At 58.8% G+C, this 26,599-nt stretch overlaps 6 protein-coding genes and 1 non-coding gene across 7 annotated transcripts; 2 read left to right on the top strand and 5 right to left on the bottom strand.

Annotated features, from left to right (window-relative positions):
• Window positions 1-74: 74 nt before the first annotated feature.
• Window positions 75-2,104, bottom strand: acl1 (ATP citrate lyase subunit 1; the record flags this gene model as incomplete). The annotated part of the gene is made up of 2 exons (XM_066775917.1): window positions 75-1,604; window positions 1,655-2,104. 2 exons carry the CDS (start codon window positions 2,102-2,104, stop codon window positions 75-77), a joined length of 1,980 nt encoding a protein of 659 aa, XP_066633798.1.
• A 1,249-nt stretch (window positions 2,105-3,353) lies between these two features.
• acl2 (beta subunit of ATP citrate lyase) lies at window positions 3,354-5,213 on the top strand (the record flags this gene model as incomplete). The annotated part of the gene is made up of 3 exons (XM_066775916.1): window positions 3,354-3,794; window positions 4,145-4,912; window positions 4,965-5,213. The coding sequence occupies 3 exons, from the start codon at window positions 3,354-3,356 to the stop codon at window positions 5,211-5,213; spliced, it is 1,458 nt and encodes a 485-aa protein (XP_066633797.1).
• Window positions 5,214-5,715: 502 nt separating this feature from the next.
• On the bottom strand, window positions 5,716-6,744 carry SLS55_004458 (uncharacterized protein; the record flags this gene model as incomplete). The annotated part of the gene is made up of 2 exons (XM_066775915.1): window positions 5,716-6,454; window positions 6,740-6,744. The coding sequence occupies 2 exons, from the start codon at window positions 6,742-6,744 to the stop codon at window positions 5,716-5,718; spliced, it is 744 nt and encodes a 247-aa protein (XP_066633796.1).
• Window positions 6,745-7,035: 291 nt separating this feature from the next.
• SLS55_004457 (uncharacterized protein) lies at window positions 7,036-7,716 on the bottom strand (the record flags this gene model as incomplete). Its single annotated transcript, XM_066775914.1, has 1 exon — window positions 7,036-7,716. One exon carries the CDS (start codon window positions 7,714-7,716, stop codon window positions 7,036-7,038), a length of 681 nt encoding a protein of 226 aa, XP_066633795.1.
• Window positions 7,717-11,587: 3,871 nt separating this feature from the next.
• On the bottom strand, window positions 11,588-12,320 carry SLS55_004456 (uncharacterized protein; the record flags this gene model as incomplete). Its single annotated transcript, XM_066775913.1, has 3 exons — window positions 11,588-11,985; window positions 12,040-12,178; window positions 12,237-12,320. 3 exons carry the CDS (start codon window positions 12,318-12,320, stop codon window positions 11,588-11,590), a joined length of 621 nt encoding a protein of 206 aa, XP_066633794.1.
• Window positions 12,321-14,871: 2,551 nt separating this feature from the next.
• On the bottom strand, window positions 14,872-15,004 carry SLS55_004455. Its single transcript has one exon. It is a non-coding gene; the product is annotated as a tRNA-Gly (tRNA).
• Window positions 15,005-15,686: 682 nt separating this feature from the next.
• Window positions 15,687-18,582, top strand: SLS55_004454 (uncharacterized protein; the record flags this gene model as incomplete). The annotated part of the gene is made up of 2 exons (XM_066775912.1): window positions 15,687-16,513; window positions 16,563-18,582. The coding sequence occupies 2 exons, from the start codon at window positions 15,687-15,689 to the stop codon at window positions 18,580-18,582; spliced, it is 2,847 nt and encodes a 948-aa protein (XP_066633793.1).
• Between the last annotated feature and the right edge of the window lie 8,017 nt (window positions 18,583-26,599).

The raw sequence follows: 26,599 nt of genomic DNA, 5'->3' as shown, positions 1-26,599 counted from the left end.
AAACACCAATTCTATCTATCGGCTTCACACGGCCATTGCGCGCATAACAACCACTTGTATTTCCACTTGCTCCCTTACACCGAGACCTCCACACGGCCCTCGTTGCCAGGAGCGCCCTTGGCAACCGAGGGAAGGAGGTAGGTGATGTCGTCCCACGGGTGCCTGTACAGGCCGGTCCTGAGGCGCTTCTGGTCCAGGAAGTGGGCAATCAGACCGATGCTGCGGCCAAGCACGAACAGACCGTTGAGGACACCCATCTTCAGGTAGTCCTCGGCCTCCTCCTGCGTGAAAGAACCGCCGCTGCGGACCAGGTCGACGAAGCAGACAGCAATGCAGCCGTCGACGTTCAGGATGAGGTTGTCCTTCTTGGACGTCGTCACCGACTCGACCGCGAGGGCGTAGTCGAGCAGCTTGTGGCTCGGGAAGTTCTTAAGCACGTACTCCTTGACAAGCTCGACACGGAGGTCGGGGTTGTTGCGCGACTTGATCCTGTGGCCGATGCCGGGAATGAGCTTGTTCTCCTTCCTCATGGTGTCGACGAAGTCACGAGGGCTGAGACCCTTGTCGTACGCCTTGGTGAACTCCTCGGCCGCGCCGTCAAGGGCACCGCCGAAACGAGAGCCAATCGTCAACAGACCGCTGACCAGCGCGCTGATCAAGTCCTTGCCGGCTCTGGTGGTGATGATGGTGTTCATGGCACCCGACACGGCAGGACCGTGGTCGGCAGTGAGCATGAGGACCATCTCAAGGAACTTGCTGGCGTACTTGGGCAGGCGGCGACGGAACCACAGCAGCGACATGACACCACCGATGCCAATGTCCTCCCTGAAGACGTCGGAGATGGGCATTCCGGCGTACAGCAGCTCCTGGCCACGATCGTCGGAGATGGTGGAGATGAAGGCAGCCGGCTTACGGATGAGGCCAAGCTCCTGGGCCCAAGAGTAATCGATGGGAATCTTGGGCACGGCAGGCTCAGACTTGGGCACAATGATGCCGTCGGCAACCTGCTTCTGGTAGACCTCAGCAAGGACCTTGGGCAGGTCCTCGAAGGTGTCGGGCACGTGGATGCCGGCCTCCTTCATCGATGAGTTCTTGGAAGCGGCAGTCTCGAGCTGCGAGTTGGCGAACGAACCAGCGTGGCCGAACTGGACCTCGGTGGTGAGCATGCCAGCAACGGTACCAATGGCCCAGGCAACAATGGGCTTGGTAATGATGCCGCTCTTGACAGCCTCAATCACGCGGTACTCCTCAACACCACCAACCTCACCGAGCAGGACCAGGATCTTGCACTGGGGATCGGCCTGGTACCTCAGAAGATGGTCGATGAAAGTGGTACCGGGGTACCTGTCACCACCAATGGCAACACCCTCGTACACACCGTCGGTGTTCTGGGAGATGATGTTGTTGAGCTCGTTGGACATACCGCCAGACTTGGAGACGTAGGCGACGGAACCGGGGCGGTAGAGCTTGGAGGCAACGATGTTGTCCATCATACCGCCAGTGTTGCCAATCTTGAAGGCACCGGGCTTGATGCCACCGACAGTGGCAGGGCCAATGATGGTGACGCCCTTCTTCTTGGCAACGTGCAGGATCTCACGGGCGCGCTGCGGATGTGTGAGTAGCTGCTTCGTACAGGAGCGACGGGCGGACTTACACGCTCGGGGACACCCTCGGCAATGATGGCAATGGACTTGATCTGAGGGTACTCCATGAGCTCCATGGTGGACGAGTAGACGCTGCGCGACGAAGCGAAGTTGACGACGGTGTCGACGTCGCTGTGCTTGGCCACGGCCTTGTCGACGTTCTGGTAGACGGGCAGCAGAGTCTCGCTGGTGCCCCAGTACATCTTGCTGACGAACTGGCCGCCGAAGGTGTAGATGATGCCGGCCACCGAGGGCTGCTTGCGCTTGCAGATGTAGTCGAAGTCAAGCATGCCCTGGACGGCCTTGGGCTGCATGCCGTAGACGAAGCATCGCGTCTTGTTGTGGAACAGGGTGTGCTGGGCGGGCGGGCTCAGCGGCCGGCTGGGGGCCTGGAAGCGGCGGATGTTGTCATTTGCGGAGAGCGTCTCGCCGTTGGAGGCGCCGTTGACAGCAGCGGGCATGGTGGGCAATGGACAGGCTGCGCGGGTGAAATGGATGGAGCTGGAGCTGGGCGCGAGTTAGCAAGCGAATTTGAGGGTGCAGCGCGAGTCGGGTGCGGCGCGAAGTGGGCTCGGAGCTGCACTGTTTTCGCAGCAGCGAGTAAAAGCTGCCGAAGTCGCTCGCCGGCGACAAAGCAGGGAGTGCGCCGGCGCAGCGTGCGGGCATTGGGCGTCCGCACGGCAGCTGCCAGCCGGGGCGGAGCGGTGGGGTGAGAATTGTGCGTGCAGAGCTTTTGGAGCTCGCGTGCTGCTACTGACCTTGTGTCTTGGTGTCCGCCGGGCACAACGCAGCGAGGGCTCTGGTGGAGGAGAAGGCGAGGAGTTCGGGGCGGAGAGGTCGGGGGGAAAAGAAGAGCAGACGAGGAGCGAGAATTGAGCTGAGTATGCTGAGGCGGCTGGCGTCCCGTTGAAAGCGTTCAACGACGGGTGCGCAGGGGGCCTCTGCGGTTGGTTGGGGTGCAGCGTCGGCGGCGGATCCGTCGTGCCTGGTCAGAGCGCAAAATGCCGGCGGCTCCCCCGCTCACCGACCTCCGGCCTCAGCGCGCGCGCAGTGCAGCAGAGGGCGGCTTGCCGTGCAGCGGAGCTCCGTTGACAGCGCCTCAGTGACGTGCTGACGGCCGCCGGCCCCGAAAATAGCAGCAGCCGACCGTGTTGGGCGTGAGGGTTGCGGGCGGTGATGGCTCTGGGGGCCCGCTAGCGCCAGGCCCGAGAACAAGGGTCAGCGTTGGCGCGCTGTGGGTGGAGATCTGCGAAACGATTTCGCTGAATCCCAACGACTGTCGAGCCCGCCCTGCATGCTGTCGGCGCCGCTGCGTTGCCGCCAGTGAACAATTTCGTGCCAGCTTCCCGCGCCGACCTCCTCCACCAAAGCTGCTCCTTTTCTCTGCTCGCCCTCCGCCCTCCAGCTCCTGTCCAACTCCAGAGTCTGGCTCCCGTCATCTCCTCGTCTTGTCAGCAGCAGGTAAGCACCGCCCCGCTGCAGCTTCAGCTTCAGCTCCTGCCCCGGTCGCCGCAGAGCCCTGCGTGTGCCGGCGCCGGCCCGCCTCACTCCGTCCTCGTGCCATCCGAGCTGCGTCGGACTTCCTGAACGAGCCTCAAATTCCCGCCCCGCTGTCGCCTGCTGTTCTTCTCTGCAACTCCTTCTTTTGCGCCGCCCGCCAGCTGACCCTGCCGTCCTTCCCAGACCCATTGAGCCTTCCATCTCTTCACAATGTCCGCCAAGTCCATTCTTGAGGCCGACGGCAAGGCCATCCTCAACTACCACCTCACCCGGGCTCCCGTCATCAAGCCTACCCCGCTGCCTGCCTCTGCCACCCACAACCCGCCCCCCAGGCTCGCGTCGCTTCACTTCCCCGCGGACAAGGCCGTCAAGGACGTGTTGGACCAGGCCGAGGTCAACTACCCGTGGTTGCTGCAGGAGGGCGCCAGGTTCGTTGCGAAGCCCGACCAGCTGATCAAGAGGCGAGGCAAGAGCGGTCTGCTGGCCCTGAACAAGCCCTGGTCTGAGGCTCGCCAGTGGGTCGAGGAGCGCGCCGGCAAGGCCCAGAAGGTCGAGCACGTCGAGGGCATCCTAAGGCAGTTCCTGGTCGAGCCTTTCGTCCCTCACCCCCAGGACACCGAGTACTACATCAACATCAACTCCGCTCGTGAGGTAAGTCGCCATTGTTTCCAGTTTGTCGTTCCAGTCGTATTCGAGAAAAGTGGTCGAGTTGGGGTGGTCAAGTGCGAGACACGTGCGGTTGGCTGGGGCGGCCGTCCTTTTTCACTGCTCGGTCAATCCGGACGAAGGGAAATGACCCAACGCAGAAGCCGCGGGCCCACATCCAGCATCAAACCACCCGCTGCAACTGACCTCCCCTTGGTCCGCACTGCATCTCTTATCTGCCTTAGCTGCTCGTTTCACATCATACCATGTCACACATCCCGTAGCGTCCGCTGCATGCACGCGGGTGCTCCCGCCCCCGTTGGTCCTTACACGTACTAACGCCGATCTTCCTCCAGGGCGACTGGATCCTCTTCACCCACGAGGGTGGTGTCGATGTCGGTGATGTCGACGCAAAGGCCGAGAAGCTGCTCATCCCCGTGGACCTCAGCGAGTACCCCTCTAACGAGGAGATTGCCGCCAACCTCCTAAAGAAGGTCCCCGAGGGTGTTCACAACGTCCTTGTTGACTTCATCTCCCGCCTCTACGCCGTCTATGTCGACTGCCAGTTCACCTACCTCGAGATCAACCCTCTCGTCGTTATCCCCAACGCTGATGCCACCTCCGCCGAGGTCCACTTCCTCGACCTGGCTGCTAAGCTTGACCAGACTGCTGAGTTCGAGTGCGGTGTCAAGTGGGCCATTGCCCGCAGCGCCACCGCTCTTGGCATGCCTACCCTCACCACTAAGGATAGCAAGGTCACCATCGATGCCGGCCCGCCAATGGAGTTCCCTGCTCCCTTCGGCCGCGAGATGAGCAAGGAGGAGGCTTTCATCGCCGAGATGGATGCTAAGACTGGTGCTTCCCTCAAGCTCACCATCCTGAACTCCTCCGGTCGCGTCTGGACCCTCGTCGCTGGTGGCGGTGCTTCCGTCGTCTACGCCGACGCCATCGCCTCTGCTGGTTTTGCCGGTGAGCTTGCCAACTACGGCGAGTACTCTGGTGCTCCCACCGAGACCCAGACCTTCCAATACGCTCGCACTGTCCTCGACCTTATGCTCCGTGCGCCCATGCACCCTGAGGGCAAGGTCCTCTTCATCGGCGGTGGTATTGCCAACTTCACCAACGTAAGTGATGCCTTTTCCCCTATTGTGATGGCTTAAGTCTAACCCGTAGTAGGTCGCTTCCACCTTCAAGGGTGTCATTCGCGCTCTGCGCGAGGTCGCTCCCGTCCTCAACGAGCACAAGGTCCAGATCTGGGTCCGCCGCGCTGGTCCCAACTACCAGGAGGGCCTCAAGAACATCAAGGCCGTCGGCACCGAGCTTGGCCTCGACATGCACGTCTATGGCCCCGAGATGCACGTCTCCGGTATCGTGCCCCTTGCTCTCAACGGCAAGAAGAGCGAGGTACCCGAGTTCAGCGGTTAAGTGTAAAATATACCAGTGGAGGTTCATTTGGGGTGGATAGTCGTTTCTCTTTTTTATCTTAACGAGCCTACGGGATGCTGAAGTGACGGCACGGGATCGGTTGTATGCATGACCTCATATGCATCGAGGCGTCATGTTTTAGGATTCAAGGGTAGTTGCCAGAGTTGCGCCACTGCCATTATAATAGGTCTTCGCCGGCGCTAAAGAACGATAGACAAATGCATGTTTTGGATCAAATTCATAGCTCCTTTCGCCCTAAATCACCTTGCATTGAGCCTCTACTGTTTCTTTTCGGAAACACAAGTCCATCGATCAGAACCTTGAAAAGGCTGAATTCCCTGTCGAGGTCACTTGGTGGGTTACCACAAACGTGACCTCACTCTAAGCGCAGTCGATGATGATGATGCATACCATGCAGGTGCAGATGTAGCTTACAGTATACCAAAGATACGAAAATACATTTGTTACTCCGCGCTCGAAACGCAGGTGAATCTGAAGCTGGCTAGACGGCCACAATGGCAGAAAACGGAATGTCCCAAACGAAGGCTGCACCAACCATGGCAACGACGGATGCCGAAGCAGCCATCACGAAATTGACCCCGTTGTTGCTCAGGATGTCCCTTCCAGTCTCGACCCTCCTGCTCTCGTTGTGTTTGCCATCTTCGGGCAGAATACTCCCAGCCTTTTTGGCAGATTCTGCCTTTGCCGCTACCGGCGCGTCGACTCCCGACGATGATGCCACACTACCGACGCCTTGTTCGTGGGATGCAGCCGCGCTGCGAACCTTGGCGCGTTGCTTCAAATGCAACGAACCGGCGCTGTGGACGGGCACTTTCCGACCACCGGCGCCCTCCACCACCTTCCCGGTACGCACGTCGACCACGCTAGCTTGCAGGAGGGCGCCGAGGAGCGAGTCGAGGAGAGAGCCGAAGACGCCGACGGAGGTCATGGCGGCGACGAAGGCGGCTTTGGACGAAGCGTCCCACTCGCGGCAGAAGGGCGTGAGGACGACCGCCGTCAGGGATATCACGAAAGCGCCCGCGACCGCGGCCAGGAGACCGGCCGCCGAGACCCCTCCGTTCGTGCCGGGCGGAACCGCGCGCCACGGGGCGGTGATGAGGCGGGGCCGCGATTTGGACAGGAGGCCCAGCTCGGAGGAGAGGGTGTCGGCCGCCACGGCTGCGTAGTTCGCGACGATGCCGACGACGGGCAGGTAGCTTGCCGGCGCCCAGCAGTCGGTGCTGGAAGGCGCGGAGCGCGAAAGCTGCCATGTGTGGAGGAGGATCAGGGCGGAAGCGACGAGCGAGTTCGCGAGGACTTGGACGTGGGTGCGGGCGCCTTCGCCGCCAGAGGCGCCGGAGGAGGACTGGGTCAGGCGGGCTTTCACATCGTGCTTGACCTACGGTGCAAATGTTAGCGCCAGGGTGTGAGGCTAAGAGCCGGGGCGTCAGAAATACCTTTGTAGCAGCAGTTCCCACGAGGAAAAATACAGCAAGCAGGGCATAGAAGACGCTCCACGGATGCACAGCATGGACAACGGCTGTGAGGAAGGCTGCAGCGATTCCAAGCGGGGTCAAGGATTTGCGCGACCAGGCGCGGTAGACCAGGGCGGCGGTTGCTGGGACGGCCACGGCGGGTTTCATGGCTGTTGGTGTTGAGAGGGCAGCTCCGACGTTGGCCGACGAAGGCAGCAGGCTTGCGTCACCGTTAAGTTCAACAACGGGCTGCGCGCATGCCAAGCCGTTGAGCGGTCCGCAAGCTCGATTCTGCGACCCGATTATTCCCAAAAAGGATCGTCGCCGAGGGCTTGCAGCTCCGAGGCCTATCCCTCCACGTCCTCGCCGAGATATCTTAGTGTATCATCCGATTTATAGAATAGATTCTGAAGTCTTTGGTGGCGTTTTTTGAGTGCTTCTTCGCTCTGACGTGTTTCCTTTGCATTCAGTTTCTCAACTTTGTGTGTGGAGGCATTCTTCGGCACGCGACACCCCAGGCCTACAGTGTCCTGTTTCTTTTTTAGTTTGATCGGGTGCAGAATGCCCTCGCCGCCCTTGCCCAGGCCCTTTCTGCCGTCCGGGTCCCAGCCTTGTGCCTGCAGAAAAGACAGGCCTTTTCTGCTGCGCTCGATAGCCGAGGGCGGGTGTGAATGCTGCAGAGACACCTGGTGGGCGAGGCTGCTTTCGTGGCCCTCGGCCAGCGGCAGGTTGCAAATGGCGCATCTCTCAGCTTCCGGCGTCGACTGGGCGTGGCCTTGACCGTCGCTGCTACCGCCGCCGCCGCCGCTGCTGCTGCTACCCTGCTCTGATCGAGGCTCTGTATTCCTACCGCCGCCGACAATGGACGAGTATAGGTCGCTCACTGCAGGGCCGGAGGCGCTGGGCTGCAAGGTGGCGGGCGAGGAGGCCGGGACGAACTGGACGCGCGTGCGCTTGAGCCCGGCACCGAAGTAGCGCTGGTCCTTGATCGGGATCGTATACGTCTCATCATCGTCGCTGGTGCTCATTTCGCTGTGCGTGCTTGCTGCAGTCGGAGGGGAGGGAGCGGTGGAGTCGTTGAGGAGTGGTTCTGGGCTACCAGAGCCGCATCAGGCTGCACGGGCCAGTCTCGATAAGGTAAGTAATGTCATGACATGCACCTTCCTCGCTCTCCAAAGTTTCGTGTTGCGGATATTTCTGGGACAAAGCAGAGCAATAGAATCCGTCGCGTGTGCTCCTTGTAGTCCCCTTCGTTCAGCGTGGCCACAGTGGGGCCAGCTACAGGCGAATGATTGCAGCATTTACAAGCTCACAACATATTAATGATTATGATGCACAAAGGCAGAAAACGAGACCGGCCATCACATGTTTCTTGGGCCAACAATCCTACACCATCATTTCAGAGCCTACGAAAACCCGTCCAGCATCGCCCGACAAACATCGCAGCTGCAGATCGTCCCAAGGACTATACCCTCTTCATTGGTCACCGTTTCTGAGCGTGGTGGAGGCTCGCCCCAGTATCGTAGGTATGAGTTTTGCGCATCGTTCCGGGCACATTCCATCAGAGCTGAATGTTCCTGTGGCCTCCTTGCTGACAACTTGGGAGCCGCAGCCCTTTTCCCTTCCCGCTTTCGCAGGGCATTGGCAGTCCCTTCTTGCCGTGAAAGCTGCTTGTTGCGGTGAACCACCATGCTGATGCCGATGGCGAATACGACGAGGAGGAACACCGTGAGGCCTACGGCTTCGCCCAGATGGAGGGAACGTTGTCCAAATCGACTGACGGTTCCGTGACGAGGGTTAAGTCGGTTGATATGCGTTGGCTGAGAAGGGAGAAGCCAAATCTTCTTGAAGGCATTGACAAAATCTAGAGCGGCCATATTGTTGCTCCAGGGCTACTTGCACGCCAAGATTGCCCATGTGAGGAGAAGGTGAAAGGAAAGGCCAAGCAGTAAAGACGACATGAAATCGTAGGTCAAGCCGAAATAGGGGGCGGGTTGGGCCGCTGTTTTGGATGCGTGCAGCAAAGAAGAGACACGATGGCGAAACAAAGCAGCGGGTACGATTTGTAACACTACGAGTGCGCATACGGCTCAGCACGCCCAGCCGCCGTCGATGCTGTACGTGCTCCCGGTTATGAACTTGGCGTTGTCGCTCAGGAGGAAGGCGATCAGCTCCGCGACCTCCTCCGGCTTTCCAATACGTTGTATAGGTGTTCGGATATCGGTACGATCCTTTTCCAACACCATTCTTGTTTCGATCGCGCCCCTATTTCAGATGAGTAACATGTCTAAGACAAGGTCGGGAGGGTGCGTACGGCGCGACGGCATTGATTCGCACGTCCCTTTCTCCCGTCTCTTTCGCGGCACTTCTGACGAGGCCTATCACCCCATGTTTTGCTGCCGAGTACGCTGCGGACGTAGGGAATCTATAGTCGTTAGCTGGAGGCGGCGGTTGCTTGAGAAGAGCATGTCGCACCCTAGGAGCCCTTGGACGCTCGATACACATACTATGCTGCCGCCATCGACGATATTGTTTATTTCAGAGCGGAGACAGTGGAACATGCCCTGGCTGTATGAGCTGGAGTGAGCGGGGGTTGGGACGAGACGGCTCACCGTGAGGTTTACGCCAAGGAGCATTTGCCAGCGTGCGTCGGTCGTATTGGCGAGTGTCGGCTGCAACCCATGCTCTGACCCAAGTGTCGACTGCAAGTCAGCCTCCGTGCCATTTGCACCGGCCGAATTGACCGCCATGTCAAGAGCATCTCGGCCGCCCCATTTTGCGGTTTCTTCGATCCAGCTATCAACCGCTTTGGAGTCAGTGACGTCCACCCTCTGGAAGCGAACTCGCTTTTCCTTGACAGCGGCCTCGAAGTGCTGCTGTTGCTGTTCCAATTTGGCCTCGTCCCAATCTGCCACCGACACCCTGGCGCCTCGAGCAAGTAGTAGTTTGACTGTGGACAAGCCTATCCCCTGAGCCCCTCCGGTGACTGCAACTATTTTGCCTTCCATGTTGCTGCTCTGACGATGGGGTGAGCGTGGAAAGGATCAAGGCAGACCGGAGAGCCGCGTTGATATCAGTAGCGAACCCCGCACAGAACGTCATTGTTGTGCGGGGCGAGGGTTGGTTTGATGGCATATGTGGAGACGGTGGATTGGCTGCTGACTGGCGACCCCGCGTCTGATACGGCTTTCCCCCACTTCCTCCTCTTTTGCGTAGCACAGAAGAATTGAGCTCACCCGCAGCTGCCTCACAGAAAAATACTTACGCCGGGTGTTGAATCCAATGTCCAGACGCGATTGTCTGCATTCAAGACCCACATCTACGTCCGGATAGTGGATTCGACTACCCACGTAGGAAGAGTGTCGCGTCCTCGGCGGAGCTTAGGGGGCTCAAATCTTCCGTCACCGGCTGTGATACCACACCCAGATTTCGCACCACCAAACCTCAAGCTGATGTGTCTTCGAAGAGAACTTCGATGTCTCCTACGAGTTTACGACTCCCAAGATCTCCGTCCAAGGCTAAACACAGCTCTGGTGAACCATCTCTTCGCGGCTGTCTGGCGGATTCGCCCGGATGTCGTCTATCTCAGCGTATGCAGCACATGAATGTGTCAGCCCCAGCATTCGATTCACAAGAGTCTTCGACAAATTTGCTTGGCTTGAGACGCGCTTACAACCCCGCTGGCGACTTCGTCAGACCTCTGCTTTTCTCATCGTTCGTCAACATTACTATCCAAGACAACCTGGGCGCGCTAGTCATTCTCATGGGCGAGGACTCTTTGGGTGGTCGGATTGATGGCCGGATTTCGGGATCTCGTGCTTACGAGAACTCCGCACCATTCACCGTTGCTTTTCGGTCAGCTGGAACTACCGTTGTTCCTCACGAGGAGGACTATGGGAACCGTGGGTTTAGGCTTCGGTTTGTCAGGTCGGAGGCGTTTCTGAACCATCTTGACCCATCAACTGCATTGAGAATTTATGTGCGGAGTCTGAAATCTCTATTTGCCAATACCTCAATGTCGAATATGAGATTGTCCGGATGCTGCTGCAGCCGCCGGATGACGGAACACCCATTTACAAGCTGCAAATGAGGAGTGCTGAGGCCAAGCTCGAGCTTGATCATATCTACTCATTCCTTGGAGATGGCGTCAACTTTCTGTTCCAGCAAAGAGTCGGTGTTACACTGACATGGTAAGGTGAAGGGTTTCGGGACAGGATTTGTTACACATTGAAGCAGATGCATAACGAACGAACCGGTCATTCGTCGTAGCAAAAAAATGCTGGATTTGCTTCGTATGGTAAGCCCACTTCCAAGGTGGAATGCTATTTAGCAAGGGTTTCTGGAAGGCAAAAGTCCGGACGGTTTATGGACTTCTCGAGCGTAGAGAGCCAAAGACAACCTTGCAAGACGTACCGATGGGGTCGCTCGCATGAGCCGTGATGACCTGATATGGGCGCGAATAACTGGGACTAAGCGTCCGGTTGCGGAGCCCTGTAAACTTAAAGGGTAATGTTTATTTAGCCGGAGGCGAAGCGCCCGGCATACTTTCCAAATAAGGGTCTGATGCTCTTAGTTTCGAGGGATGCTGGTAAATCGCATTGCCTCGGATGAGAGGAGTGTGGTTCCTGCGCTTCGTGTCACAGTTTGGATCAGTAGCATGAGAACACATACAAAAGCATTCCGACACATATCCGACTCTTCTGATCACTTTTCAATAGCGAGCGAATTGATAATAGAAGTTCTGTTACAGCATGACTGCCTATTAATTTTATCGGTATGGGCATGGTATGATACAAGATCCCGCACAAACCCGCCACTTTCCATCATTGCTATCCTCCATTTTCAGCATCGAGAGCAGTATACGCCCTGAGGCTGATTGCTTCAGCGAGCAGCCGCTGCTTACAAGCCGGCGACAGCGGCAACAGCGACGGCAAGGCCGACAACGCCACCAACGACGCCGGCGGTGGGAGCGGCACCTTCGAACTGGGACGGGGTCGGAGTGGCGCCGCCGGGAGTAGAGGCACCAGGGGTGGTCGGGGTAGCGACCGGGGTGGAGATGACGACGTCGGTAGCCGAAGGGGAAGAAGTCTCGGTGGAAGTGGCCGAGGCCGAGCTGGATTCGGAGGCCGCCGTAGTAGCTGCAGCCGAGGACGAGGACTCGGTGGTGGCTGCAGCCGAGGAGGAAGCGGGAGTGCTCGCGGCGGCGCTGGAGGAAGGTGCAGCGCTCGAGGAGACAGAGGGCACAGAGATGGAGATGCCGTACTGCTCGCAGAGAGCCACGACCTGTTCAGCAACGGCTACAGAAGATTGTCAGCTGGGATGGGCCTGGGAGTCTTGAAAGAGGGACGTACCCTGCTGGTCGGAGGCAGAGCATGCCTTCTGGACGCAGGGGGTGATCTGGTCGGTCAGGCCCGGGACCTTGCAGTGGCACTCAAAGTCGGTGAGGGACGAGCAGCCATCGCCACCCAGAGTGCTAACGAAGCAGTCGAGCTGTCAAGTATTAGCACGACTGGGCTGAAATCCTGTTCGACGAGAGAAGGGGGCATACCGAGCAGCTGGGAAGGTCAGAGATGCTCTGGGAGTAGGCAACAGAGGCCAAGGAGAAGGCAACGGCAGCGAAAGAGGTCTTCATGGTGACTGATAGATTGGTATAATGTCTTGAGCGAGTGGCTGCAATTGGACAATGACAGTGAAGTGGATGAGGCTGTACAAGAGATGTGCGCTGCTGTCGAGCAACCAGTCGTTGAAGCGGGCGGCTTTATATGCAGCTGGAGGGACCGAGGGCATGGATGCGTCACATGCGGGAGAATTCTCCAAGCATCGCAGCTCAATGCTTCGGCATCCTTTAGGCGCGGATGGCAGCTTCTGATCATGGAAGCCATCGCGGCGTCCCCGCATAGGCCAGAAATTAGAGGCGCAGATCATAGGGAACAATTGCCGAATGGGCGTCGAGGGCCTCGGGCTGGAGCGGCGATTGGCGAGCAGGGCGTTGGATCCACGCCACTGCCTAGTCTGGATTTGCGATTCGAGGTGTGAATACGAACACCGCTGCAACGGTGTGGTGGTCGTCCATGGCATTATACCAGCCAGCTGTGTGCACCTGCGACGGCTTCTCTTCACGTCAGTGAAGGCTACGACAGCAGCGGCGTACAGCCATCCGCCGCAGAGCAGCAGAGCGAAGGACTGCGGCTTCAAAGCGGGCGTCAGGGTGCAGGGCGGCTGAAGACACAGCGGAGTGATGACGGCCGTGGTCGGCGGATTGGCTGCAACGGGCGCGAGCTTATGCTTCCCCAGACGCCACCCGCCGCACTATTGGCCGGCTGCACGGCGCTCCTATCCGGATTAGGCAGGCCCATGCCCGGTGCCCAGACGAGCGACAACTGCGCGATGCAGCAGCTCACTAGCGCCGCACAGGGGTCTGGCGAGCGGATCTGGGGTATAGCCGCCGTGTGGAGAGGTGAGTCGGGTGCCTTGCCGTTGGTGCCTGTGCTGCGCCCACCCGCTCCCCCGAGTCTCGACTGCCACAGACAGTCCCGAGCCAGCCGCTGTGTGCGCACCTGGTGGCACGAAAACCGCACCTCGGCCCAGCTGTCCATGGACATGCGTGTGCTACCGAGCATGGGTTCTTCTGCGCCGCACCGTCTGATACTTAGTCCGGCGACAAGGCCTCGGGCGGCATCAAACCCTATTCGGACGACACTAACATTCGTAGTCATGCGTTCGCCTGATCTTGACGTTAGCCTCGCCGACCTGCGGCGTTTCTTCTGCCAACAATATCGGGGCGTTGTCTGCGTGTCGACCGTACCTGCATGGATCCGCCCTCAGCTTTGGAAAAAGCCGCAGGAACTGACCTTGATCCAGCGTGGGGCGAAAGACACATGCAAATTGGACTGGGCCTGCCGTCGGCATCGTCGTCGCCGGTCCAATCATTGCTCTCTCCCTTTCTCCTGCACCCGCCCGTTCCTCGGTTCAGTCCAGGAAGCCCCTTGATGATATGTCCAGACGAGCCGCACAGCTGGAGTCTGATCTTATCCAAAGGCAGCTTCGTGGCTCTTCAGCGAATGCGTGCCAGACGAAAAGTCTGCCCTCAATCTCCGTGAGGTGCCATCCGACTTTCTCTGTCCCGTTGGAGCACCCGCATGATGGATCAGCACAGAAGCGTTGGTTTCTGTCTAGGACGGTCTTTCATCTCCGAAGCTTGACTGTTTACCTCAACAAGTGAAGATGGCGGCGGCTAAGCGATTCACCCTGAGTGTGGGCAGTAAGATCGTTGGATAAGTTCACCACCTACGGAGCTGGTGTTTCGTTCCAGCCGTGCAAGACTGGGCAATCCGTGCATCTCGCAGCTCAAAATGACCTCTACTGTTCCAGGAGCCTTAGAGCAAGCTGCTGTGCAACCAAGCTTGTTCAGAATTACCTGCAGCCGAGCTGTCAAATGGCCGTGGAGCTAACTTACATCACTTGCGCAATCTCGCCAAACTTTATCCATATAGTCAGCGATTCTGACATATGCAGATGGCTGCACATGTGATGAGCTAAACCAATCGTTCCGCTTGGGAGATGAGACAGGAGTACCTGAGCACAGCGTTCATTCAGAAGGGACCTCTCCATGACCCTGTTTGATGCGGGTTGTTTGTTGCTGCAACTTAAAGGGGTGACACAGGATTCCTGACCTGACATCTCATTCCAATCCCAGTTCGAAGGTTCAGGGTATGGTGATAACTGCCCACTACGAATGTGGCCGAATGCCCGATACTAAGTGAGTTAGACTATCGCTTCTGTTTGGATTGCAGTGCCAACACAGCAGGTGTGCAACAGCATTGCCAGCTCGGAAACCGATGGTGGGATACGTTTGATCCTGCTGCGGCCGTGTCATATGCCCGTTATGCTCCCCGGGATCTGTTCATAGGGGCTCGTAGCTGCAATTTGCGGCGTGTTTGCGGGGTGACAAAGTGGTTGTAGGACTGTGCGAGAGCGCTCAGCGTAGGCCTCCATCTTTCCTTTTTCTTTGGACGCCTTTGTGTTGGTCTCGACGTTCTCTTGGATGCAGTGAGTTCGTAGTTGCGGGACTATCTCGGAGAGGCCATTTAGCAGAACCCCACACTGAAGCCCTAAAAAAAATTTGCCAGCCGTCTCAGCGGGACCACGTCTGGAGCACACAGACTTGACGACGGCAAAAGAGATGCGTCGGCCGGGAATCGAACCCGGGGCTCATCGAAGCTGGTGTTGAGATCCTAGGAGAACCCCTTGAGGGGGATTTCCTTGAGGACCTGCAACTCTTGGCAACGATGAATTTTACCACTAAACCACCAACGCTGGACAGCTAGTTGACTAGTTGTTGAGAAAGAAAGCAGAGCGTGTAGTATATAAGGAAGAAGACAAACAGGGACATCCGGAAGACAATGGAAGAGGACCAAGAGCAGAGGAAGACAATGGAAGAAGACCAAGAACAGAGGAAGAACCGTTGCAGACGGCAAGAGACTAGAATAGAGAGAAGAAGCTCGGGGAAACGGGTGGAAAGGGCGGCGCTAGGTAGGCATGACACCACGGTAACGAAAGCGCTGGGTTGGGGAATGTGGAGACCATCAGCAACGGGAAGATACGGACAGACGGGCAGCCGATGGCGGAGGCGCAGCAGCGGCCAGGAGGCACAGCAGAGCGCTGACAGCAGATAGGGGCAGCGTCGGGCGCAGCGGGTGGAGGGTGTGGGCGCGCATGTCAGGAGAAGCCGTGATGTGGCAGGCGGGGGACCCAAGTGTTGAGGCGGTGGCTTTCTGCCGGGCGGGATGGCGTCACACACGCGACGCGTCCCTCCGCACGTGAAGCCCCAAGTCCCAGGCCAAACAACGCTGCCTGCTCCTCTGCTCGTCTCAGCTGCTTGCCTTGCACCGTGACCATGCGCTGCGGGCCATGATCCTCCGCCCTCCGCCCCCGTCCACGCCCGCCTCCGCTCGTCTCCGCAGTCACCACCCGCCCGTTCACCGCCAACTCCGCAAACATGTCCTCTAGGCCGAAGCGCACTCCCACCATCGCCCTGCAGGAAAACCAATACGTCCGCGAGATCCTGCATGCTCCCGAGCCCGCTCCTCCCGTTCCGTCCCGCTTCTTCTACACGAGCCCGCTTGCCATCGACGACCCGCTCAGTCCACTGCCGCCCCCCGTCACCGGCTCCTCCGCCCCGCACAGGGAGCCTCCGCGGCCCTTCTCCGTCTATGATAATGTCCAGCTGGAGCAGGAATGGCTGGACTTGCGTAAGAAGCTGTTGAAGCACAGCGAGGAGCAGGGCAGCGAGAAGCAGCAGCAGCAGCAGCAGCAGCAGCAGCAGCAGCAGCAACAAGATCGCTCCCGCCCGGGCTCTGCCAAGAAGAATACCCTGGAGTTGAGCGCTCAGGATGCTCGCCGAAGAGGCTATACCATGCCCCAGGGCCGCGACATTACAAATAAGAGAGGCCAGTCGTCGCGTCCCTCCGGCTCATACTCGTGGGACGATCGGACCAAGGACGACGACAAGGATCCCAGGGTTCAACCCACCCTTTCTGGTTCCCTGCGCACTCTGGACCCTGCCGATCTTGAAGTTGTGCTCGATCACGGAGCCACCACCGGCACGCCTTTCGTCAGAGCTCCATCGCGAAGAAATGTCGTTCCGCGTCCTCTGATCCATCCCCACGCTGACAGCTACGACTGGGCTGAGGATGACGGCCTGGTCATGCCTTCGCCTCGGAGCTCCAAGAGGGACAGCAAAATCGAGCCCAAGGTTCGCGGCCCGTCCGCTAAGGTCCCTGTTGGCGTCTCGAGACTCCACGAGGTAGTCATGCCCAATCTTCAGTAAGTGTTTACTTCCCACCCGTGCTCGCTGTCAGACCTAACCGAACAGGATGGAACCAATCTACTGGTCTCCGCTCAATGATGCCGCTCCAGTCATCCGAGGCACCTGGTTCTACTCAGATACGATGTTGCCGGTCGAGCCCGAAGTCGCCAATCTCCTTGAGGCCGGCTACGTCTCCCTGCAACCCTGGACACAAACGTGGAGGGACGAGCTCAACAGCGCGGTCGAAGTGGGAGCATTAGGTGAGATGAAAATAGTCCATCCTCTGTGGCCTGAGAAGCAACCCAAGCCGTCCAAGCGGAATTCGGACAGCAGGCCAAGCACTTCGAGAGGCGAGATGCTAGTTCAAACTGCCGTCGAGGACGAACCGTCACCGGAACAGGAGCGAGAGGAGATAGTTGAACACGCGCGAGACATGATCGATATTTCGAGCGGCGCGGAAGGGCCGGACAACAAAGCCTCTGGAACTGCCACCTATGGGCGGGACGGCCGGAAGCGCCTCTATCTTGATGCAAAGGTAATTTACTCTAACGAAAAGGACGCCTACCTCCTCCGGCCGAGCCTTCAACCTTCGGACTACTACGGAAGACGCCCCTTGGCAAACTACATCCGCAAGGGCCGCAAAATTGGCGTTCAAGTTACTCGTGGATTCGATCAACAGGTTTGGGATAAGCTTCATCCTGTACACAAGACGGCAGCTTCGGAGAAGGCCAGAGAAGGCGTGTCGACCTCACATGCAGGTGCGCCTCCCAAGCGCAGAGCTCAGATCGACGCCTCTCTTGCTCATTCTGAACGGCCCGTCGTGACGGACCTGGTCCTTGTCATTCATGGAATCGGCCAAAAGCTTTCGGAGCGCATCGAGAGCTTCCACTTCACCCATGCAATCAATGCATTCCGGCGAGAGATGAATGTTGAGCTGGGGACAGACAGCGTAAAGTCCAACTTGCGCGATGATATGGGTGGCATCATGGTTTTACCAGTGAGTGCACTTTTTCCAACCGTGCTGCCATGGCTGACGAATCTTCAGGTCAACTGGAGACTGAGCCTGTCATTCGAGGATGGCGGGTACCGAGACCGAGACGACGAGGAAGACCTTGCTTCAAACCAGTACACGCTGAAAGACATAACTCCGGACGCGTTGCCTTCGGTGAGGAACATCATCAGCGACGTCATGCTTGACATTCCCTACTACCTGTCAAATGAGCACCATGCGAAGATGATTGCCGCGTGTACAAGAGAGGCTAATCGCATCTATCGGCTGTGGTGTGCCAATAATCCCGGGTTCTCACACTGGGGCCGAGTCCACATAATTGCACACTCGTTGGGCAGTGTCATGGCTTGTGATATCCTAAGTCATCAGCCGACATACGTTGATCGAGCCTGGGCTGATCCAAAGACGCCAGAGGAAGACCTGCCGACTGACCATTTCCTGTTCGACACAACGAATCTCTTCCTCTGCGGGAGTCCCGCTGGCTTTTTCCTCTTACTCAAAAAGGCTGCTCTGCTTCCTCGTCATGACAGACAAAAGCCCGGCGGCCAATTTCCTTACAGCCCCGGTGTTGCCGGGGATGCGGACACATATGGATGCCTTGCTGTAGACAATGTCTACAACGTCGTAAACCCCTATGACCCCGTAGCATATCGTCTCAATGCGACTGTAGACGCCAATTACGCCCAAAGTCTGAGGAATGCCTTCGTGCCTAGCTCCAGCACATCGTGGCTGAGCTTTGCCAACCCCTTCCGCAGCGCTGCCGACCCGGCTGCGCCCTTCAAGACCCACATGCCGCGTATGCCCTCCAACGTAGAGCTCGAAACCCACAATTTTACACGTGAGGAGATCGCCGAGGAACGCGCGTACGCGCTCAACGACAACGGCCAAATCGACTACTTCATGAAGTATGGAGGCGGTCCGCTCGAAATTCAATATCTGACAATGCTGGGGGCGCACAGCAGCTACTGGATTTCGCGAGACTTTGTCAGGATGATTGCGACCGAAGTGGGCAGGCCATTTGGAAAGGACGGGACCACTATTGCCATGAGAGCTGTGAAGAGGAAAATTGAACGATAGGTCTGCTTTGGGCGACTCAGGGTAGCACCACCCTACGACTGTCTTACGAACGCATGACCACCTGTTGAGACACTTTAGCGCATCAATGACGGCGTTTTTGTATAGACTTATTGTAATGAGGTATATGAATACCCTAGAATGTACATTTCCATGTCGTCCCTCTCAATCGAGCGTTGTTGGGTCTGAGCTCTTGGAAAACACTCAACACCCGAGTACACAGCCATGCTTATGCTCTTTCATAGACTGATAGCTCTGCCTACGTTATTTTTTCTGTGGGGTGAAACTTAATGAGATTGACACCATGAGTCCTCATGTTACCTCGAATTTACCTATAACTACTGCTGCCTATCCACACTACACGGAGCACTACGTTGAGGGCCTTGAAAAACGGCACGCATACCAGGGTCGATAGGGGCTACGAAGACAAGGAACACTAGCAGTCAAGATTCAGCCTACACAGAGACAGAAAGCCTATTTCCAAAGATAGATTTTAGTCTCCCATGGTATCCACGGGACGTCGAAATTATCTATGGGGAATAAGATCGCAAACTATTTTCCTAGCGATAATTCCGCACGACTCCGTACACGTGAGAAATTAATACAACTATTTCTACAAGCCTGAAGTTGAGCTGGCTCCATACTATGGCACCGCCGGAGAGACGGCGACCAAGAAGGGTATGCCGTAGGAGCAAAGGGCAAGGCTGAAACCACCAGAACCGGAATTCAATATCAACAATAAGGGGGCGACCGACAATGCTCGCGGGCTGAAGACCTGGCTGAGCCACGTAGATGCACCTTTCCACAAGAAGTAGTAACAGCAGCAGTGGTATTGCCGATCCCAACATAGCCTCTATCGTCCAATCCGCAGCGAAGTATAGCGCCTGTCGATCTGTGGGGGGGACGTACCTATGTCTCCGAGAAAAAGGGACGGTACCGAAGAAGCAAGCAAGCGGCGCTATAGTTTACGGAGAAGTCACCAGAGCTTGGTCGCTCCCAAGGGGCGGCGCCGCGGAGCAGCGTCCGGCCATGGAACGACCAAGAAGAAAGCCACGCAGATCACGGCGGAAATGCTTCGCGGACCGCACTGCATTCCAAATTCGGTAATTGACATATCTGCTAAGGGCGGCTGAGTAGTAGCGGGTCGGACAGGCCGACACGCAGGAGACGGCGACCAAAACCCTCGCCCACAGCAAGGGCGAAGGATCAAAACACATTTCGATATGGGAAAGAGTAGGTAGCTAATGCAGCCTAGAAGGAAGTGCGTGAATTTCCGACACCCCATCCCCGGACGGCCGCCTCCGCAGCCACCCGCAGATGACCAAGCGGAGTTAGGGCGTGTGACTGTGACATTTGCGCCATATCGCAATCGTGCCGACCTAGTTTGGCGAGGCAGAAAAAGAAAGCGGCAGTTGCTTTCTAATCACCCGCCATTTCTAAGCAAGCGGGACGCGGGAAAGGCGGTGATGCGAGGGCGAGCAGCAGACTCAAGAGGTTTAGAGCAGGATTGTAGCCAACCACCCGCCAGGAATGGGCTTGCGGCAAACCGATTAGCGGCCAGCCACGGGCGCGATGGAGCGAAGGCGACGCCCAGGGCATCGAAGTCGCCGGACGGCGGTGACGACAGTCGAGAGTAACTGCAGATCCTGGCGCTGTTGCGGCCATAGGGCGCTGCAGGCACGACTGCTAACTCCGCGAGGGTTGCCACCGACTCCTCTTGCTTGCTGGACACGTCATGACGGTCTCCACGAAGCAGCGTTGGAAGTTGGCCCCCCGGCGGAGAGTCGACCGACTGGAGCTTTGTACGCTGCGAAGCGCCCATCTGGACTTGACTGACTATTTGCAAGGCCACCTACGTAGGCGAATGCCGCTGTGTCCGCGAGGGCTCAGACGCTGCTGCACCAACCGCGCGTTCCTTGCCAACCGCACCGCAGCCACGCCCGCCGCGTCTCTCTACAACCCTCGCTTTTCTCCGGCTCGTGCGACGTGCAGCGTGTGTTGGCCTGCAACCGTGCAACCTCACTGCTCTCCCATTCTTTCAGCCGCAGCGCCCAGCCCCGCCGGGCCAGAAGAGAGGGATGGAGAGTCAAGAGTCCGCCGGCCAGCCCTAATCGGCCTACCGATCCGCATTCGCATCTCCCCACCTGTATCTCTATCCCTACGCGGTGCCATTCGCCGGTGCCGCGAGCCGAGCCGTTGCTCAACCATTTTCGTCAGGCGCATTGGGACCATGCGAAGCCATCACCAGGTGCAGTGGATGGCGACGGAGGCCGGAAATTGCTCTCCACCGCCCGTCCTGCGGCTGCCTGGCAGGCCAGCCCCCCGAGCCAACGGAAAACAACAGCCAGCCCGGTCGGTGGAGCTGTCCAAGCCGCCGCCGCCGATGCCAACCTCGTTCCATGCTCGCCCCGCAAATTCGCTGCGGCGGCCGCTCTCGAACGCGGTGCATGCGTGCTGCCGGTTCTGCAAGTGCTGCGAGATTGCCTGCGCATAACAAGGCTTGGGGATTGCCAGAGGGGGGGCGTTATGGCACATGCCGTATGCGCGCCATCGCCGGGGGACGGAACGGCGGGGGGGCTTTCTCGCCTCTCGCGTCGCAGCACACATGCGCGCGCGATCCGGCAGCCTTCCTTGCAAGGCGGCGTGTGCGAGTTGCCGACGGGGAGTGGTGGCTTGGCGACGGGCCTGCAACGCCTTGTCCGAGCGTGCACTTGAGCCTCGACAAGAAGACGGCAAGCCGGCGCTGTGCGGGTCGCTGGGCGCTAGGCAGCAAGGTGCCGTGGCAGGGCAAGGCACGAACGACGGCATCGTACGAGGAAACGCCTGAGATTGCCTGGCTGCCCGCACACAAGCTTGTCTCAGAACCGACGTCTCAGGTGTGGTGTGGACGTGTGCGAGTGGAGAGTCTGAATGGCCAGTCGCGCACCTGATGCGGCTGCGACTCTGGACCTTGTGCCACGGCACGCAGCCTGGGGGTGTGCGACACTGTACACGCGCATCCTGCGCGCGATGAAAACCACTCCGGCCTTTGTTGAGTGGTGGAGCGCGGGCACGTCGGCAAATCGCTGCCACCGATGCCCTGTCGGCTCATTTGGCAATTGCTGCTCAGCTGTTGTTTCCACTCGTCCCCCATCTTGGCGCCGTCGAGCTGAAGAAACCGTCGTGGTTCCGCCAATGGAGCGCGAGATGGCGGGGCCGCATGGGCGCGCCGACTGAGCTTGCGGGAGGACAAGGCCGACAAAACAAAGCAGCCCTGCCCTCTGTTGCTGCCGCTACTGCACATCGGAAACAGCAGCAAGCGCGAGGATTTTCGCGCAGCCAGGTCTAGGCTCGCGGGCAGGAGGGGGCCTCTCAAGGGGGCGACCGGCGGACGGGCGGGCGGGCGGACGGGCTCTGCTCCAAGCATTGCACAAAAGACGTGCCTCCCAAGCTCTTGCTCCAGTGACGGGGTGGGCGAGATAAACGGACCAACAAGCGAAGCGGCAAATGAGGGGATGTTCAGGGCATGGGCGTGTATAAAAGTTGGGGGCCAAAATGCAAGCGGTCCCCGCAACCCGCGGTGTGGCTCCTGGGGCAGCCGGGCAGGGACGCGTGGAAGGTCGGGTCGAGGGCGCGTGGTGATTGGCCAGCCTTACGGTAGGCAGCCATGCAGGCTGCGTCCGACGCCAGACCAGACCCCTCGCCATGCAGTGGTGGACGGGCGCGCTGCTGGCGGGAGCCGAGAGGGGGGGCAGGTGTTTCTGCTCTGATCCACCGTGGCGCATGCTGTGTGGAGTTTGCGAGCGTTGGGGGCGGCGTGTTTGAGCGTGGGCCCGAGTCTCGATCCATGGCCTGCTTTTCCAGAGAGCCGCCGTTTGCGTTCAGGTGTGATGCGAATGCGAGAGGTGTTTGGGAGAGGCACGGCCAGCCCTGGGCGCTCGCCTTGGCTAGCTCAAACGGTCGTGTGCGCGCCCCGGAAGCAGCGAAGCTCGCAGCGCTCGTACAGCGCACCGGGCCCGGCGACAAGCATCTGACGGATTTTCGCGGGTTCGCCTGCCGTGCTCTCGGGAACGTAGGCTGACTGAGCGCGCCCAGCGCCCACGTGCGGCAGAGGCGGGCGAACGTGCTGCTGCACAGGAAGCCGGATCGCGAGGGGGTGACACGGCGGCCATGACGTTATGGCCGCGACTGCGTTACCCGAGAAGGTTTGCGCCCTTGATTTGATGAGCCGAAGCGAAGGGCGCCCGATGCAGGCCTCCGACCCTCACCTCGCGAGCCCGGGCACAGGCAATGCGCAGCTCCCTCTCCGCACACAGCGGGTTGATAGCTAATCGCCGCGTGCCTGGTCGGCCGCGGGATGGCGACAGGGAGCGCGCAGCCTCTGCCAGGGGCATCGCGCGACCGCGTCTCGTAAGGCTGGGTGAGCCGCGCGCTTCTCCCATCGACCCCGACGGGTGCATACAAGTGCATCATCGAACATCGCGGTCGATGAGTAACCGGCTGGCCTTTTGTTGCAGCTGCTGCCCGCACGCTTCCGCGCGCGTTTCTAGCCTACCGGGGCATGTGATGTGTAACAATCATGAGAGAACGAGCGCCCGTCAATGCTTCCGTCCCATCGCGCAACGTCCGCCTCCACAAGACCCTGCGTCGAGCATTGCCAAACCCAGGCCGGCTCCGCCGTCAAGCGAGTACGAGGCATCCCGGTGCAGCTCCCTCTTGCAACGTGATCTCGCCATCTGTCCTGCGACTCTGGCACGCCGTGCACCAGTCCTGCGTACAAAGGAGCCATTCGATTTCGCTGCGTTCTGGGCCTCGTCTGCGCGAACTTGGCGAATCCACTACGTTGTATCGGCGCGTAGGATCGTCCCGCGGCTGAAGACGCCCCCAGCCAACCGATCTGGCACTGACTCGTCCATGCCCGCTTTCGCCCTCTAGAACTTCCTCATCTGTTGATCTTGCGGGGTGCGGCGCCGTTCGCTCGTGAGGCATTGAACCACCGGGAAAGCTGGCTTGATTGTACCGAGTACCATCTAGGAGTCTTTGGCGTGGGTGCAGAGATACCAAGTTTCCAAGTCGTGCTTCGTGCTTCAGCTCCCTTTGTGGGGTACTATGGTCCGCATGTGAATCTGTCGAAGACTTACTGCACCCTGTTACGCCCCCCTAGTTTCTCATGAGGCTTGAGTTACTCACACGAGACGTCTTCGCTCATTGTGGCGTGGTGGGCCATTCGCGAGAGAATGCCTTACAGTACCTGTTAGGAAGTTGTGTGGTCTAGCGAAGTTCCGGCTGGCCGCTGCATACTTAGGTTTCTGGTACAGGCGTCTCTATTGAGGATGTATTAGCTTTATGTGTGGAGATAAAGACAAAGAGTAGAGGGTAGATGGTTGTGGTGTTTCAATGAGTAAACCGTAGAGCAACGAGACACCTCAGTGAGCTACTACTTATTAAGCAAGGATAGAACACCCTTCGAGTCGACGTCTGAAGGTGGAATTTGGAGGAAATAGCAAAGCAAAGGAACAAACGAAAGTGCTGGCAGACGGAACTGTGCAAATTGTCCCAAGTCTCTCTCGACCGGCCAGTCGGCCTCCTAGCCAACACCCTCTTGAAGCATTTGAAATCCACGCGACGGCGATGTATGACATAGCGTTTCTAAATTAGCAGACGTTTTTTCTGGAGCTGATCAATCACACAACCGGTCGCTGCTGGAAGGATTAACTGCGGAGATCACTGCTCCGCCAACGCAAGGGCTACAGGCGCCACGACTGCTGCTGCGGCCTCGAATCCTCCGATGGCTATGCCCCAACAGTCGGACCGTCACGAAATTGCTCGCCCACGCCTATCTGCATGGGGGCCAACAATCACTGCGTCGCTCTCGCATTTCCGGGCAATCGTGCACATCCCCATGCCGCATCATCTTGCTCCTCACATCCGCCAGACACACGGCGTCTACGAGGATCGCCGTGTTGGTTAGAGGGCCACAACCGTGCCGCTATCCATAGCACCATGCAGCCCTACCTGCCGCACCGTTAGACGCGTGGGCTCGACTTCTAATATTGGACATGAAACGTAGACTTGTGCGCATGCGCGGGATCTGCCGTCGCCACATTTCCGCCGCGAGCCATACAGCGGCGGGGTGCTGTTGTCTGCATGGCTTGGGACCGCAGAGGAGGTGTGATTCATGATCACCACCCAAGTGTCATCCGGGCCTTTCTCGTACGTGGAACCAAGCCTCCAACGACGCGCCAAAATAAATCCCAAACTAGACCAATCACTTCCTCTTCCGGATGCGTCTGTCACGACGATGCTGATTCGTCGGCTTTTACATTGTAGCTGCCCACACCAAACGGGTTGTTGCCGGCAGCTGTTTGGCTAGTGCTTATATGATGTGCTGTCAAGGCATCGCCTCAGCCAACGGCAGTGCTCCGCCCAGGCCAGCGACCCAGCTCACGGTTCTCCAGCGGCCCTGAGGAAACAGTAAGAGAGATCGGGAGCGCCCGCGTGGACGGCGAGGGCGCCGAGCCGCTGCGCCGGGTCTGAGTTCCAAGATAGAGGTATTAGGAGAGACATGACATGAGTTCCAAAAACAACAACCCCCGGACTCGACCCTGCAGCCATGCTTCCAAATGCCCAAAGCGCCAAGGTAGCCCAGCAGGGAGAACGCTTGCTGGAACGTGCAACTGCCGCTTCGGGGAAGGGGTTGCAAGTGAGGACCGATGCCAGCTCTGCGTACCCCGACGATATAGCTCTCAGGCTTTAATTTAACGCGCTGCCGCCGACGCCAACATGCAGCCGCAACGCGACGGCGACAAATCAAAGCGACGAGCTCCAATTAGTCTGGCTCGCCGGGCAACCTTTACACGGTAGCATGGTGCGAGGGCGCTACGCCGCCCGGTGACTCGACTCCCTCGCATTGAGTTTTGGCGATCCCGCCGAACATGCCGGTGAAAGATCCCCGGGGCTAGGGTCCGGTTAGCAGAGGCGTGACTGTCGCGTCTCGCACTTTGCGGACACCGCGCAACACCGCAGACACAGGACAGGCCGTTAGCGCCGAACTAGCGGCAGTGCGGGGATACGCCTATCGCCGGCATCTCCATGACCCCGATCGACGCCCTCAGGCCCGGCAAACCTTGACCCTGACGACTGGGACTACCATGACTGACGACGAAGCGCCCAGCCTCCTCTGGCCTGTGTGATCGGCTCGGTAGGCCTGGCATGAAGCCGGGGGGCCTAGAGCACCCGCCCGGACAGGCAGAGCAGCTACCGACGACCGGCTCCAGTTTCATACCCGCTTGGGGGCCGCAGTATGCTGCTCCGCCCAGCAACTTGGTGCTGGCGGCGGGAACATGGTAGCGGAGATGTGCATGGAGAGTTTTCGGCGAGTTCTGCACCAGCAGAGCCGTCATCTCCAGCCACAGAGCGCGCAGTGAGCAGGGTGGCTCAGTCGCGATAAAGGCGGAGCAGCTGCATCCTTCGAGGCAGGACAGGCGACAGTGCGGTTGCGGCCCCCAAATGACGGACGATCACAGGCAAGCGGGCCGACCGCTCGAGGCACAGGGCATGGCTTGTTCCGAGGGCAGCAACGGGGCCGGACGGTTACTTGCTGCGAGGCCGATGGGATTCGTCCGTGGGCCGGAGAGCGCGGAGGGTCCGCGGTTGGCAATGGCGCAGGGCCGGCCGTAAACGGACATAGCCTCGCAAGGCCGATGGTGTCGCTCCACGCCGGCCGCGTCGTCACAGGGCGGGCTGCGACGTCAGTCGGCAGGTGTTTCAACGGGCCTGGATCGCGCTCACGGCTCACCGACTGAAGGTGCTGACGCTGGGGCTCGGGCAGCTGCGAGCACGCTCGCGGCGGCGGTGGTGCATAGGGCTGGCGGATCGTTCAACGAGGTGAGACGCTTAGTTGGCTTTAGGTGTGCGCGCCATCCCTGCGGGCGACTGGCGTGACGGCACGCCGGCGAAGGGCATTAAGAATCGCGAGCAAAATTAGACTGTCTTTATCAGCAGCAGCGCGACATGGGGCCGCGCGCGCACGGCTTCCCGC

This window comes from Diplodia seriata (assembly GCF_021436955.1).
Source record: "Diplodia seriata strain FDS-637 chromosome Unknown scaffold_4, whole genome shotgun sequence".
Classification (NCBI taxonomy): Eukaryota; Fungi; Ascomycota; class Dothideomycetes; order Botryosphaeriales; family Botryosphaeriaceae; genus Diplodia; species Diplodia seriata.
Note: the sequence above shows the minus strand (reverse complement) of the source record. Positions and strands in the feature narration are given on the sequence as shown.